At 38.2% G+C, this 12,566-nt stretch overlaps 1 protein-coding gene across 18 annotated transcripts in view; it reads right to left on the reverse strand.

The window, feature by feature from the left end:
* BNC2 (basonuclin 2) overlaps nt 1-12,566 on the reverse strand; it is a 354,372-nt gene that overhangs the window by 106,918 nt on the left and 234,888 nt on the right. For all 18 annotated transcript variants that reach the window (XM_035558579.2, XM_050716583.1, XM_050716585.1 and 15 more), the window contains one exon: nt 1,946-2,181. In XM_035558579.2, coding sequence (XP_035414472.1) covers nt 1,946-2,181 — 236 coding nt within the window. The remainder of the gene's footprint in view (nt 1-1,945; nt 2,182-12,566) is intronic.

Genomic DNA, 12,566 nt, shown 5'->3' on the forward strand with positions numbered 1-12,566 from the left:
TGACATAATATTCATTCATTGCTGTTGAATGTTGTGATGGTAAAATTCATGCCTTCAGGGCTACAGTGAGTTTTAGCCAGATAAACTGAACTCTGGCCTAATGGCGTATTATAGACTTTTACACTGCTCAGATGCACAGGTCACCATCTGACTGTATCAACCTCTCTGTAATTATATTACCAGCCATTCTTGCATGTATTAAGATTATTCAAACAGATAATTAAAAAAAAATCAATATAGGACCGATTCCATAACCTTTAAAGCAAGAAAACTACTGATGTCAGTCTTGTCTATAAGACATATTAAATTCTGCACCTGTAGTTTGTTATGCCTAATCATTCGCTGCACTTACTAAACAGCAGTTTTCTAATATTATGTCTCGGAAATGATGCTTTCTTTTTTTTTTTTTTTCCCCCCACACATGGATTCCTTTGCAAATCATTTCACCCCTCTTGGTCAGCAGAGTTCAGAATCCAGGAATCTAAAACATGATGCAATATGCACATAGTCCAATAAGAATACTTATTTCTATACATATCTATCACATATGTATAAAAATTATACATTATATCTAATATCCATGTATACATATCCATGCATATATATTGTACAACCACCTATAGTTATCTATTTATACCTGTACAAATATAATGTATATATACTTACAAGTTCTATTCCAGAAACAGAAAGAAAAAAATGTTTTATACGTAGTGTATAAATGTATAACATTTAGCCTTTACAAAATAGATGCTGATGCCTGAGAGATTCTTAAAACACTTAAAGAAATCAATGTTTGTAGATATCTTAATAAGAATAACAGGATCTCATTACCATAATAGCGGCCTTTCTATTGCTCTTCTCTAGGAATGTTCTACAATTCAAAACACTTTTCTGAAAAAAATGACTATAGAACATTTAAGAAAATATTTCAGACCAAGGAATATGAATGTTTCCATATAATGAGGTAAAGGTAATTTACTTCTTGCACACAAAGGAAAGAAAATTGTAGAGGAATTAAAAAATACAGTCAGAATTCCTCAGTGATGGAATAAAGGTTAACATATTTTCTGTATAATGTCATGCAAACTATCATTGTTTAAGAAAGTAAAGACATAAATCAGTAGAACTTTTAAAGATCTCAGACATGCCTGCTTCAACAACTGGATGACTTCTAGAAGATGCAGAGTTCCCACAAAGTCAGTAGCAATTAAGAGTACTCAGAAACATTTAGTATTGGATTCTCAATCAGAAACAGTCTTGTGAAATGTAATAATTCACTTATGATCACAACAGATAATGTTATTTTTCAGATAAGCAACTATATGTATTCCTGGCCATATTCTTAAAGCAAGCTTGGCCATCTTTTGTTTACTTATTTGGAGTTTTGTTTGCTTTCCTTACTTTAACCAGTCCATCTGTAAAACTTTATTTAATAAAGCTACCATCTAAAAATGGCCATATAAACAGGACTTTCTTGTTGATACCTTACATTATAAGGATACCTGCCAACAAAACCATGATCACCATCCCCATTTCACCTACCCTGTATTCGGCATCATGCTAAAGAAGGAAAGAAAAGCTGAAAGAACTGCTGATTAGGATCTCACTTTCTTAAGTTGAACTGTAGCCCTTGAAAACATGCCAGTTGCCTTAGATGACCAAGTCAGGCTTGCTGTTAGCTAGCCTCAGTATTTGCAGTATTTGAGGTATTTCCTACAATATGCATAAGCAAGTACAAATGCATACTACAGTACTAAGGAGACTGCATTTTTTCAGCTTAGGTAAAAATTGAATATTTTATTTTGCCAACACCATCGTTATTCTTCAACACATGCACATTAAATATCTCAATATCTTTCTACTTCTTTGGGTGCACAGTCAAATAGTTCTGTACCAAAAATGTCAGTTAATTATGTTCGTAAACATGTTTTGCTTTATTTCCTACCTGAAGGATGTAGCCTCGAACATAGTCTCGAAGTGTCCAGCCTAAGCCATGTAGAATATGCAACACCTCCTCTTGCTTCAGTACACTGAAGAGTCGATCAAGTAGTATCTTCAGTCTCACAGGCACAGCCTGGGTACCGTAGAGCATCAAGCTGCTGATGTCGAACACAACGTTGGACTGCACAATCTCCACTTGGGTTGGGTGGTAGAGGTGCTGAGTACTAAGCTTGTCCAAAGCTGAAAGAAAAGGCATTACATGTAAGAGGAAAGCTAGCAGAAAGGAAAGAAAACAATCCCAAAGAATTATCTAAACACATCAAATTTGGCAGATGCACTTATTTTCAACAGAAGTAACACCTGGATGATTCTTTACTGCTGATGCACTCTAAAACAGTTCCTTTTTCCAAGGGTCATAATTAACTTTAATTCATAGAACAGAAGCATTCTTAGCTGAGCCCCAGAGACCATAATACTTGTAACTTCAAAAGAAATTACAGAAAATTAATGATCAGCTGAAGGCTAAGACTGAAGCTACACAGAACTGACAGGGACTGTTAAAGATTTGAGACTTACCTTCTATAGTACAAATGAAAACAGATACACCCTGAACCACAGCCTTTTAAACATGTTAAAAATCAGCCCTATAAGTTACCATGCAGTCTATAATGAATTCACTGCTACTTAAACCAGCAACTAAGTAGTACACTTTGGTTTGTTTTATCCTTTAGTGTGAATTTCATATTATTCACAACACTAATAATTTAAAGATGAGAGGAGGGGAAGTCTACAGGATGCAGGCAACTTTTATCCCCTTATGAAGTTAAAAGGTATGGAATTGTATATGACATCACACACCACATTTTGTATCAATGTTTATATTTAATTTCCTTTTCCATTTCATGGAGCATGTTGCAGCACCTAAGCTTCTGACTGCTTTTTTAAAATGAAACTTTCTGAGCATTTAAAATAATCTTATAGGGACTTCTCCTGTACTTTGGTTTCTTCTTGGCTTATGGTCGCTGGAGAGTTCATGTACTCCTGATAAATTGCTTTCTTACATCCAAAGCGCAAAGGCCCTTATCATTTACTCGCTGGCTTCATTCAACACATTTACTCCAAGGAATACTTTGTCAAAGAGTTCTGGTTTCCTCATACTTTATTTCTTACAACTGATTTGTCTGATCTTTCCTATTCTAGTGGTTAAGTCAACTTTGAATAAATAGCTTTAAATATTAATTTAAAATTCAAAAAAGATAAGGAATTGGCAAGCCTAGGGACTGCAGCCCTGTGTCTCTCCACAGGACATTTATATTGCAGAATGTGAAGGGTGGGATTTTTCTTCTAATAGCTCTTCTTCCAAAGCACTTCAGCTATACAGGCTTCATGATATGGGACAGATTTATTTACGAGTTCTAATGAATAGGATTTGATTGAAGTATAAACAGGTCAAATACTTTTCTACAGCTTTTTTTTTTTTTTCCTGTTTGTATGCTAGTTTTTGTAACATGGTTATTTTGCTATTACTGTAACAGATGTGTCTTCAAAGTACTCAGGAAAAACAACTAGAAAGTTAATTTTGTTACTGTGTAGATTGAGGTGTATTTGTGAGGATGTGTATGTGTAGGTACTGGGGTGATTGTTTCTTTTTACTTAACAGAAAACCCTATGCCTACAGTGAGGAAAAGCAAGTTCTTTCACCAGAAGAGGAAAACTGACTTGCTTAACATTTCTAAGATGGCTATTTTAATTTGGCCCATGTCAGAGCAACTGCAAGATGTCTTTATGTAAAGACCATTGAGTGGATTATAAAATTAATAGCTAGAATGAGGTTACAAAACTCTATGGACAATTACCCACTTCATGTAATGTGACCACTCTAAGAATAATAGCTTAAAAAGAGGTCAAGATGGAATAGAAAAGAAAAAAGAAACAATAGAAAAGGTCCATCTAAGTGACTAAGCACACCGGTTGAACAACAGACAGAAATTTTTACAGGATGTCCTGTACTATTGAATTTATCTAAAACATCTGTTTTCAAGCAATATTATCTAACGTCTTCTACTTCTCAAAAGATGTACACACACACACAAAAAATAAAAAGCATTAGTCCTGTGCTGGATTAATATTCCAAGTGACAGTGAAATGATCTCCAGTTTTGATTTCTGGCTTTCTTCTGCAAATTACATAATAAACAAATAAAAGAAGTACATTCTATTCTTTTAAAGTACAAGTCTGAGTATGCACTGAAGTGTATAATTTACAACACAACAAAGCATATATTTTTGCATGGGCATGTCCCAGAATGTTTGCAAAATAAAGACAGTCTTCATACAACAGACAAAAAAAAAATAAAAATAGTTTAATGTGTAGAGAAATTAGAAGTTCTTATGGATCAATGATTATTGAAACCCCTTGCAGATGTCAAGAGAATGCGATTTTAAACTTTAATTTGAATAATCTGTAATATATAACTTTATATATGCATATATAAATAATATATAATAAATAATAAATAATAAAATAATATATATATATATATTAAGGAAATTGCTAAGAGTTGACAGATAGAGGTTACTTTCCACAGTACTCCTAATTAATTTCTTCTCTGGTATAATCTGAATCTTTAAACTAATGACAGTGTTTTAGTTAGATTCAAGAGGCCTTTTCTATTGTTAGACACATGCTCTTTCAGGTAAGAGATAAAAATAAAGGACCTAAATTCATTACTCTTTCTGATAGGAAAAGAGTATTATCTTCAGCCTTCTTGTCAAATCTCAGACTAGACAGTTCCATTCTGTTGTCCTGAATTGCCCATCTAATTTAATGTAGATAAGGCATTCCTCATGACTTCCTGTCCTAAACTATTGGTTCGGTTCCTATATGCTAATGATCAGTGCTGTGTTTCATAGGTGAGTAAATTCAAAATTATCTGCAGCAGTGTATGATTTCATAAGTGCTTAGGAGACTTCAAGATGAAACATGCTATATATAAGAATGAGTTTTATTATACCCGAAAAAATACATAAACAGACATGTCCTTATTAAGAAGATATCACTGATTGAACATCATGAACTGTTCATTGTAAGTCCCTTCTGGGTGCAGCATGAGGTATTACTCATACTTAAGTTTTCAGTGGCCTCAAAACTTCACCCAGAAAAGTCTTACCATGTTTGTGACTTTTTGCTCGTAACCTGCACAATTTTTGCAGAAAATTACTATGATGGGTTCAGCTAGGTGCTTCAATTGAGGCAGCTACCTTTCAACGGCCTGATTCAATTTTTAGCACTGCCCCAATAGTCTGATATTTTTTATTTTCATGTGAGCAGAAAGCTGTGCACTGATACAGGAAGGAAAGACCTGATGAAACTTAAAATCATATGCCTGCAGAATAATCTTTTTCTTTTCTTTCTTTTTTTCTTTTTGTGGAACAGCCAAAAAAGTTCCTTTTGTTTTACTATAACAGCTTACAGCAGAGCAGTATTTCCCTAGTGATCCCTAAATTTGAAACATTTGTTTCAGAAATTTTAACCAATAAAAGAAAAGGGGGGCAAAAAGGGTCATAAAGTGGTTAAAGCAGATTGCCTTCAACACACAAAAATTTATAATTGGATAATTAGTGTAGGAATTAGTAACCTTTCATTTCTATTTTTCTACCCAACTCTGAAGTATTGAGCACGCACCATAATCCTTAAATGATCAGTATTAATCACTGATTTTAGAAGATGCCTATCTATTTAGGATTCTTTTCAGGACCCTTCCTAGCCTCTTGCCATCACAAGGTGAAAACCTTTCTTTCTGCATTGAAGTGTTAAGCTCTTATCGTAATTTTATTGCTGCAGACGGCAATTCTGAGAAGACACAGAAGACCCAATGAGATGTTCTTTGGGGCTACATCCTTATGTACCCACACATTCATACGTTGCAAGCAGTGCACGCAGTGCTTAGGTTTTCTATATGTTGCTGTAAAAATGGAAGCAGATCCCTCCTGTTTACACCTTGTTCTTGGTGCTCTGCTATCGACACTCAAATTTTTGCAAATTTTACACACCCAAATAACCCAAAAGATCTAGAAGGATTGAATATTCCTGTCTTAAGGGTTTCAATGCATTTTAGTTTTGTAGTTGTTGCTGGAGTTGGTGGTTTCTTTGTAGTCACTCTTGGCAGCTGAAAGGAGAGTGTCTAGTTTTCTGAGTGCAGAGAAAATCCAGGTAGCAAAAGGCTAGCTCATCCGATTGAGAATTCAGCTTGCCTGTGATTCCTTTTTCAGGAAGAAATAAGGATATATAGGACAGATGATACTTAGAACCACGCAACACTTCATATGACTATTGTCCCAATTATTTTAAGCACCTGAGTTAGCTACTTAAAAATAATAATAATAATAATAATAATAAAAATAGGCAAATATACTTATCAGCGGTGTGAACGTACAAAATTGAAGAGAAAATTACATTAAAGGAGTTGCATGTCATGCACCTGCAAATGAATGCTAGGTTCTTTCTAATATTTAGATTATCCATTCTTTACTTTCTTCAACAGTAAACTAAGTTCCCAGATTTTACACAGACTCAGTATAATTTGAAATGTAAAGATAACTTTGAAACTGATACAGTGTCAATCTTCACATTACTGCCTATATTTTCCTTATTATACAAAATGCCAGCAAAAGTTTTGGGACTATTTGTAATAGATTGATAAACAATTTTTGTTCTTTTTTTTTTTTTTTTTTTTTTTTAGCTGTAGTAAAGCAGGGAGGAGGGACCTACTTCACCATATTTTACTGGAGTTTTTGGACACTGTGCAATTCAAAGGAAATTAAGTGGAGAAGATAAAGTAAGGCTAAAGAACTCATTCAACTTTTCAAAAGATAAAACATTAAGAAAAATGCTTTCATTCTATCTATACTGTGAGCAATTCATAGGTTCAGCTATGCAAATTTACTCATTGACCTAGGACCCCATATTTCTCAATTTGTAGTGAAGAAGGTCATCCAAATTAAAAGTCGTGCTTCTGAGTGGTTTCTATTTTTGTTAAGTAAAAGAAATACAAGCAGACACTGAAAAATTTTGTACTTTTAAGCTCTCATACTGTTCTTTGAATACGTAAAAGCATGATATTTTGCTTTTACTGAATATAAGAGAATTTTAAATATCCTAGTTTAAATGTATTTGGAGTTGTAAATCCATGTAGTTCTTTCTAATTTCCTGATCCTAGATGAATATTCAGGTTTTCTGGACAGTTGAAAAAGTCTAGTCCTAGGAATTTCTCCTAGGAGAAAATCCTTATTCTCAGCTGATTTGCCTGGCTGTGTACCTCAGAGCACCACATAAGAGATTCCAGTCAGTAGGTTACAATGCACTGATCATTATGAATCTCACTACATTTCAGCTCCAAACTTGCGCTCAGCAATATTCCCACTCTTGCATGACACAGACACAGACACAGACACAGATTTCTAGGTTGGAAGAGACCTCAAGATCATCGAGTCCAACCTCCGACCTAACACTAAGTATTCTACTAAACCATATCGCTAAGCTCTACATCTAAACGTCTTTTAAAGACCTCCAGGGATGGTGACTCCACCACCTCCCTGGGCAGCCCGTTCCAATGCTTAATAACCCTTTCGGTAAAGAAGTACTTCCTAACATCCAACCTAAAACTCCCCTGACGCAACTTTAGCCCATTCCCCCTCATCCTGTCACCAGGCACGTGGGAGAACAGACCAACCCCCACCTCTCTACAGCCTCCTTTAAGGTAACGGTAGAGAGCGATAAGGTCGCCCCTGAGCCTCCTCTTCTCCAGGCTGAACAAGCCCAGCTCCCTCAGCCGCTCCTCGTAAGACTTGTTCTCCAGACCCCTCACCAGCTTGGTCGCCCTTCTCTGGACTCACTCGAGCACGTCCATGTCCTTCCTGTAGTGAGGGGCCCAAAACTGAACACAGTACTCAAGGTGCGGCCTTGAGGCATGCTCTCAAGGCATGCTCTCAAGCCAGTTCTCTAATCTACCAAAGACAGACACAGTTGGATGGGCACACATACACATGACAATAAATAGTTTTTAAAACATCATCATATTTCCAGATAACTAGATTTGTTCAAGGATCAATAGGAAAATGAAAAAGAAATTTTCTGTAGTTTGTGTCCAACCAATGACTGAGATTATTCCAGACATTTTTTATCTAAATAACTGGGCAAATTTCTGCAGCAAGAGAAACTGAAATTGATAAATCAAATATGCAATACCAGCATAAAAAGTTTCCAAAATACTGTTGCAACAACAGCATGCTGAGTATGGTAGAACAGATACAGTATTATTAACAGCAATGTGGGGCACTGTAGTTTGCTGTTGGTTTTACCGGTGAACATGAACACCTTTACATTTTTCAGAAGATTTTCTTCTTATTTTCCTGCTACAGAGAAACAACTAGCAAATTCTTTCAAGAACAGAAGGTAGCCTAGGATTGACTGAAATGCTGGAGGGACATGCAGACTACTGCAGTCATAAGGGGTAGGTCTAAGCTAGCCTCCCTCAGGATGCAGATTTAATACCACCTGCCACATTGTGTACTGCAGTACATTTCCTAAGTCAAAAAAAAAGAAATTGCTCCTCAGAAATGTCATGCTTAGAAGGTGATCAAGGACAAGAAAATTTGCCAGTATCTACTGAGTGACTCAAATATTTTTATGGTGTAGGAAATTATCCCATTCACCCCTTGGCACAAGCACAGAGAGGATGGAGCATTAACATTTATAAGGGTGGGTGAACTTTCTGATCAGTCTGGGCATAAATACAAGAGTATTACAGCATAAATACAAGCATGGCATCCTTTGGTGATTTTCCTTTTGCTCCTGTCTTCATTCCTTTCACAACCTTATCCATATTGAAGAGGAAAATTCACTAAGCCACTAGATTTCAAAAGATCATGGAAGGTGAGGAAGCAATTCATATTCTGATTCATAGGCAAAAATAACTTTTCCCTGTGTTTTACTGTATTTAAATGCTAATAATGGAAACCACTTGCCAAATGCATTTAGTCTCTGACAGACCAACACATATGTGATCTCCTAATTTACAGCTTGCATGTACAGATGTTCACACTTAGTAAAAGGATATGTAATAGCATTTTAAAATTAAACGTGTGTTGATTATAGGTGTTTCAAACCCCAACAACACAGCAACCGAACTGATAAATGTCTTCACGCCTCACCATGTCTCATGCTCTAACAACATTTTTGTAACAAACCAAAAAAATCCCCAGCACTTCAGTTACATGTACACAAAATAAATGTTATTAAAAAAGTCTGAATGAAATCTTTCATTAACTTTTTTCATCTATGATCTGATTCCAAGCTGAAACATTTAGATTGCTACTAGGTTTATGTAGCCGAAAGCAGAACCACAGTTTGTTCACAGACATTGCTTGCTGTCTGCAGTTTTTTTATCCCTTTGCAAAACTTTGAACCCCATCCAGCTTTGACACACTGCCTCTTCAGTTAATAACTATCAAGTTTCCCCTTGTCTCCTGTCTACTTTTCTTTGAGGCAATTGCGCACTCAGCACCCCGAGATAATAACACACATCTATAAGATAAAAGCAATGGCATTAATGTAATTGTCTGCCTTTCTCTCTTTAGCCTAATCTTTTTTTTCCTTCAGTTTTGACTGCCTCTGTGACACCTGTTTTTGTCTCCTCTGATCCTACGACAGGTTTTCCGCTGACAAGGTTTTTGCCTGACAGAGATTCTGCCAGACAAGAGCATAATAAAGTATGAAGAACTGCTTGTCAGAGTTTCTGCCAATGCTCACATGAAATAGGGGAAAAAAAAAAGAGTGTTTTGTTTTTTTTTTAAAGGGGCCCTATGCTGGTCACTTTTGGCCTGTCAGGAAAACAGCCTCCTTGGCCAATTCCTGCAAGCCAAACAGGTGGGTTTTTTTATGTTTTCTTTCTATAAACACAGAAAAAAATATAAATGAATAAATAAATAAATCTTCAATAGTAGAAAACATGACTGCAGAAAAAAAAGAAAAAAAAAAACACAAAACTTTCTCCTAACTTCTACATTGCATAACCATTTTTTAAACACAGAACTGACTCTTAAGTACATAAATACAGTAGAAGGCTTTTTCCCACTTTTCCTTATTGATAGCTAGTGTGTTCAAAGGAACAAGCAATACAGGACCATGTCATTCCATGTTCTCAGACAAACATCTGGGCTACCAAACACTACCCGCATGGTCATACTTCATAAATGAGACAACCGACTCTGTAGACCATGATAAGGAAGATGAGACACATCCTCTTCTCTTCTGCAGGATTTGGATCTTGCTGTGCTTTCGTGTCAGAGTATGCATTTGTGCTTGTGTAAAGGAGGATTTCAGAACTGATGCTTCACCTGATATAGATGAATGATGGGAAGGTCCCAGCATACAGTTGCTTTTGTGTTTGTTGACATCATCTGTTGACAAAACTCTGCTAGAGACAGCAACTACTGAGTAATGCATAGTGCAACAAGTGGCCTTCACTGGACTGGCCATCCTTTCTAGACATTACCTTGCAACCTCAGTCCATTGGTCCAGAACCACTACTTATACTCAGGCTCTTCGCTGTCTACCTAAGCTACACCACAAATGCGCCTGTCTGACTTCTGGATGATACTCAGACCCAAATTGCAGTGTGGTCTCCAGCCCTGTCTGTGACATAACCTTTTTTGTTCCTGGCTGAAGCCCCTGCAAGGACCCTTGGCCTGACTTAAAAATCCTAAAAGCAGAGGATCAGGCAATTCCAAAATATCGGAAGTCAAGCAGGTGGAGCAGAAGGCTGGCCTGGCTGATCAGGGATCTTCTGGAGCTTAGGCAAAAAAAGAAAATGTATGGCTGCTGGAAGCAGGGTGAGGCAACGTGGAAGAAATACAGCGACACTGTTCGTGTTTGTAAGGAGAAAATTTGTGTGGCCAAAGCCCAACTAGAGTTGAAGCTGGCCAGGTCTGTGGGAGACAATAAAAAGTTTTTTTTTAGATATGTGAACAGAAAAAGGGGTCCGCTACTTGATGGGGAAGGTCACCTCACAGAAAAGGACATAGGCAAAGCAGAGACGTTTAATGCCTTCTTTGCCTCCATCTTCAATGCTGATGATGGGCTTCGGGACCCAGGGTGCCCTGAGCTGGAGGACCATGACGGTGGAAATGATAAGCTTGCAACCGACCCTGAACGTGTGCGGGATTTGCTGCTCCACCTGGACCCATACAAGTCCATGGGTCCAGGTGGGATTCATCCCAGGGTGCTTAGAGAGCTGGCTGACACCATCATGGGACCTCTCTCAAATATTTTCCAATGGTCTTGGGAATCTGGAGAGGTCCCAGTAGACTGGAAGCTGGCAAATGTTGTACCAATTTTCAAGAAGGGCAAGAAAGAAGACCCTGGCAATTACAGGCCTGTCAGTCTCACGTAAGTGCCTGGTAAAATTATGGAGAAGATTATCCTTGAAGTTATTGAAGCGCACCTGGGGGACAATGCAGTCCCAATGGTTCACGAGGGGTAGGTCCTGTTTAACAAATTTGATTTCATTTTATGATAAGATCACCCATTTAGTCAATCAAGGGAAACCAGCTGACGTGATCTTTTTGGATTTCAGTAAAGCTTTTGACACAGTTTCCCATAGGATCCTACTGGATAAAATGTCCAGCATACAGCTAAAAAAAACATCATACAATGGGTGAGCAATTGACTGAGGGGCAGGGCTCAAAGGGTTGTGGTAAATGGGGCTGCATCAGGCTGGCAGACTGTCACTAGTGGGGTCCCCCAAGGCTCCATTTTAGGGCCAGTCCCCTTCAATGTTTTTATAAATGGTTTGGATGTAGGAATAGAAGGTGGTTTGAGCAAATTTGCTGATGACACTAAACATGGAGGAGTTGTGGACTCGGATGAGGGTGGAAAGGCCTTGCAGAGAGATCTGGACAAATTGGAGAGCTGGGCAATCACCAACCACATGAAGTTGAACCAGAGCAAGTGCCGGGTCCTGCACCTGGGATGGGGCAACCCTGGCTATCAGTACAGACAGGGCGACGAGACGCTGGAGCGCACCCCTGCAGAGAGGGATCTGAGGGTTATGGTTGACAGCAAGTTGAATATGAGCCAGCAGTGTGCCCTGGCACCCAGGAGGGCCAACCGCATCCTGGGGTACATCAAGCACGGCATTGCTAGTTGGTCGAGGGAAGTGATTGTCCCGCTCTACTCTGCGCTGGCGCGGCCTCACCTCAAGAACTGTGTGCAGTTCTGGGCACCACAGTACAAAAAGGACGTAAAGCTGTTGTAGAGTGTCCAGAGAAGGGCTACAAAGATGGTGAAGAGCCTAGAGGGGAAGACATATGAGGAGCGTCTGAGGTGACTGGGCCTGCTCAGCCTGGAAAAGAGGAGACTGAGGGGAGACCTCATCACGGTCTACAACGAGGGGGAGTGGAGGGGAAGGTGCCGATCTATTGTCTTTAGTCACCAGTGACAGGACCCGCGGGAATGGTGTCAAGCTGAGGCAGGGGAGGTTTAGGCTAGACATCAGGAAGAGGTTCTTCACTGAGAGGGTTGTTGCACACTGGAACAGGCTCCTCAGGGAAGTAGTCACTGCACCA

This window comes from Cygnus atratus, chromosome Z (genome assembly GCF_013377495.2).
Source record: "Cygnus atratus isolate AKBS03 ecotype Queensland, Australia chromosome Z, CAtr_DNAZoo_HiC_assembly, whole genome shotgun sequence".
NCBI lineage: Eukaryota > Metazoa > Chordata > Aves > Anseriformes > Anatidae > Cygnus > Cygnus atratus.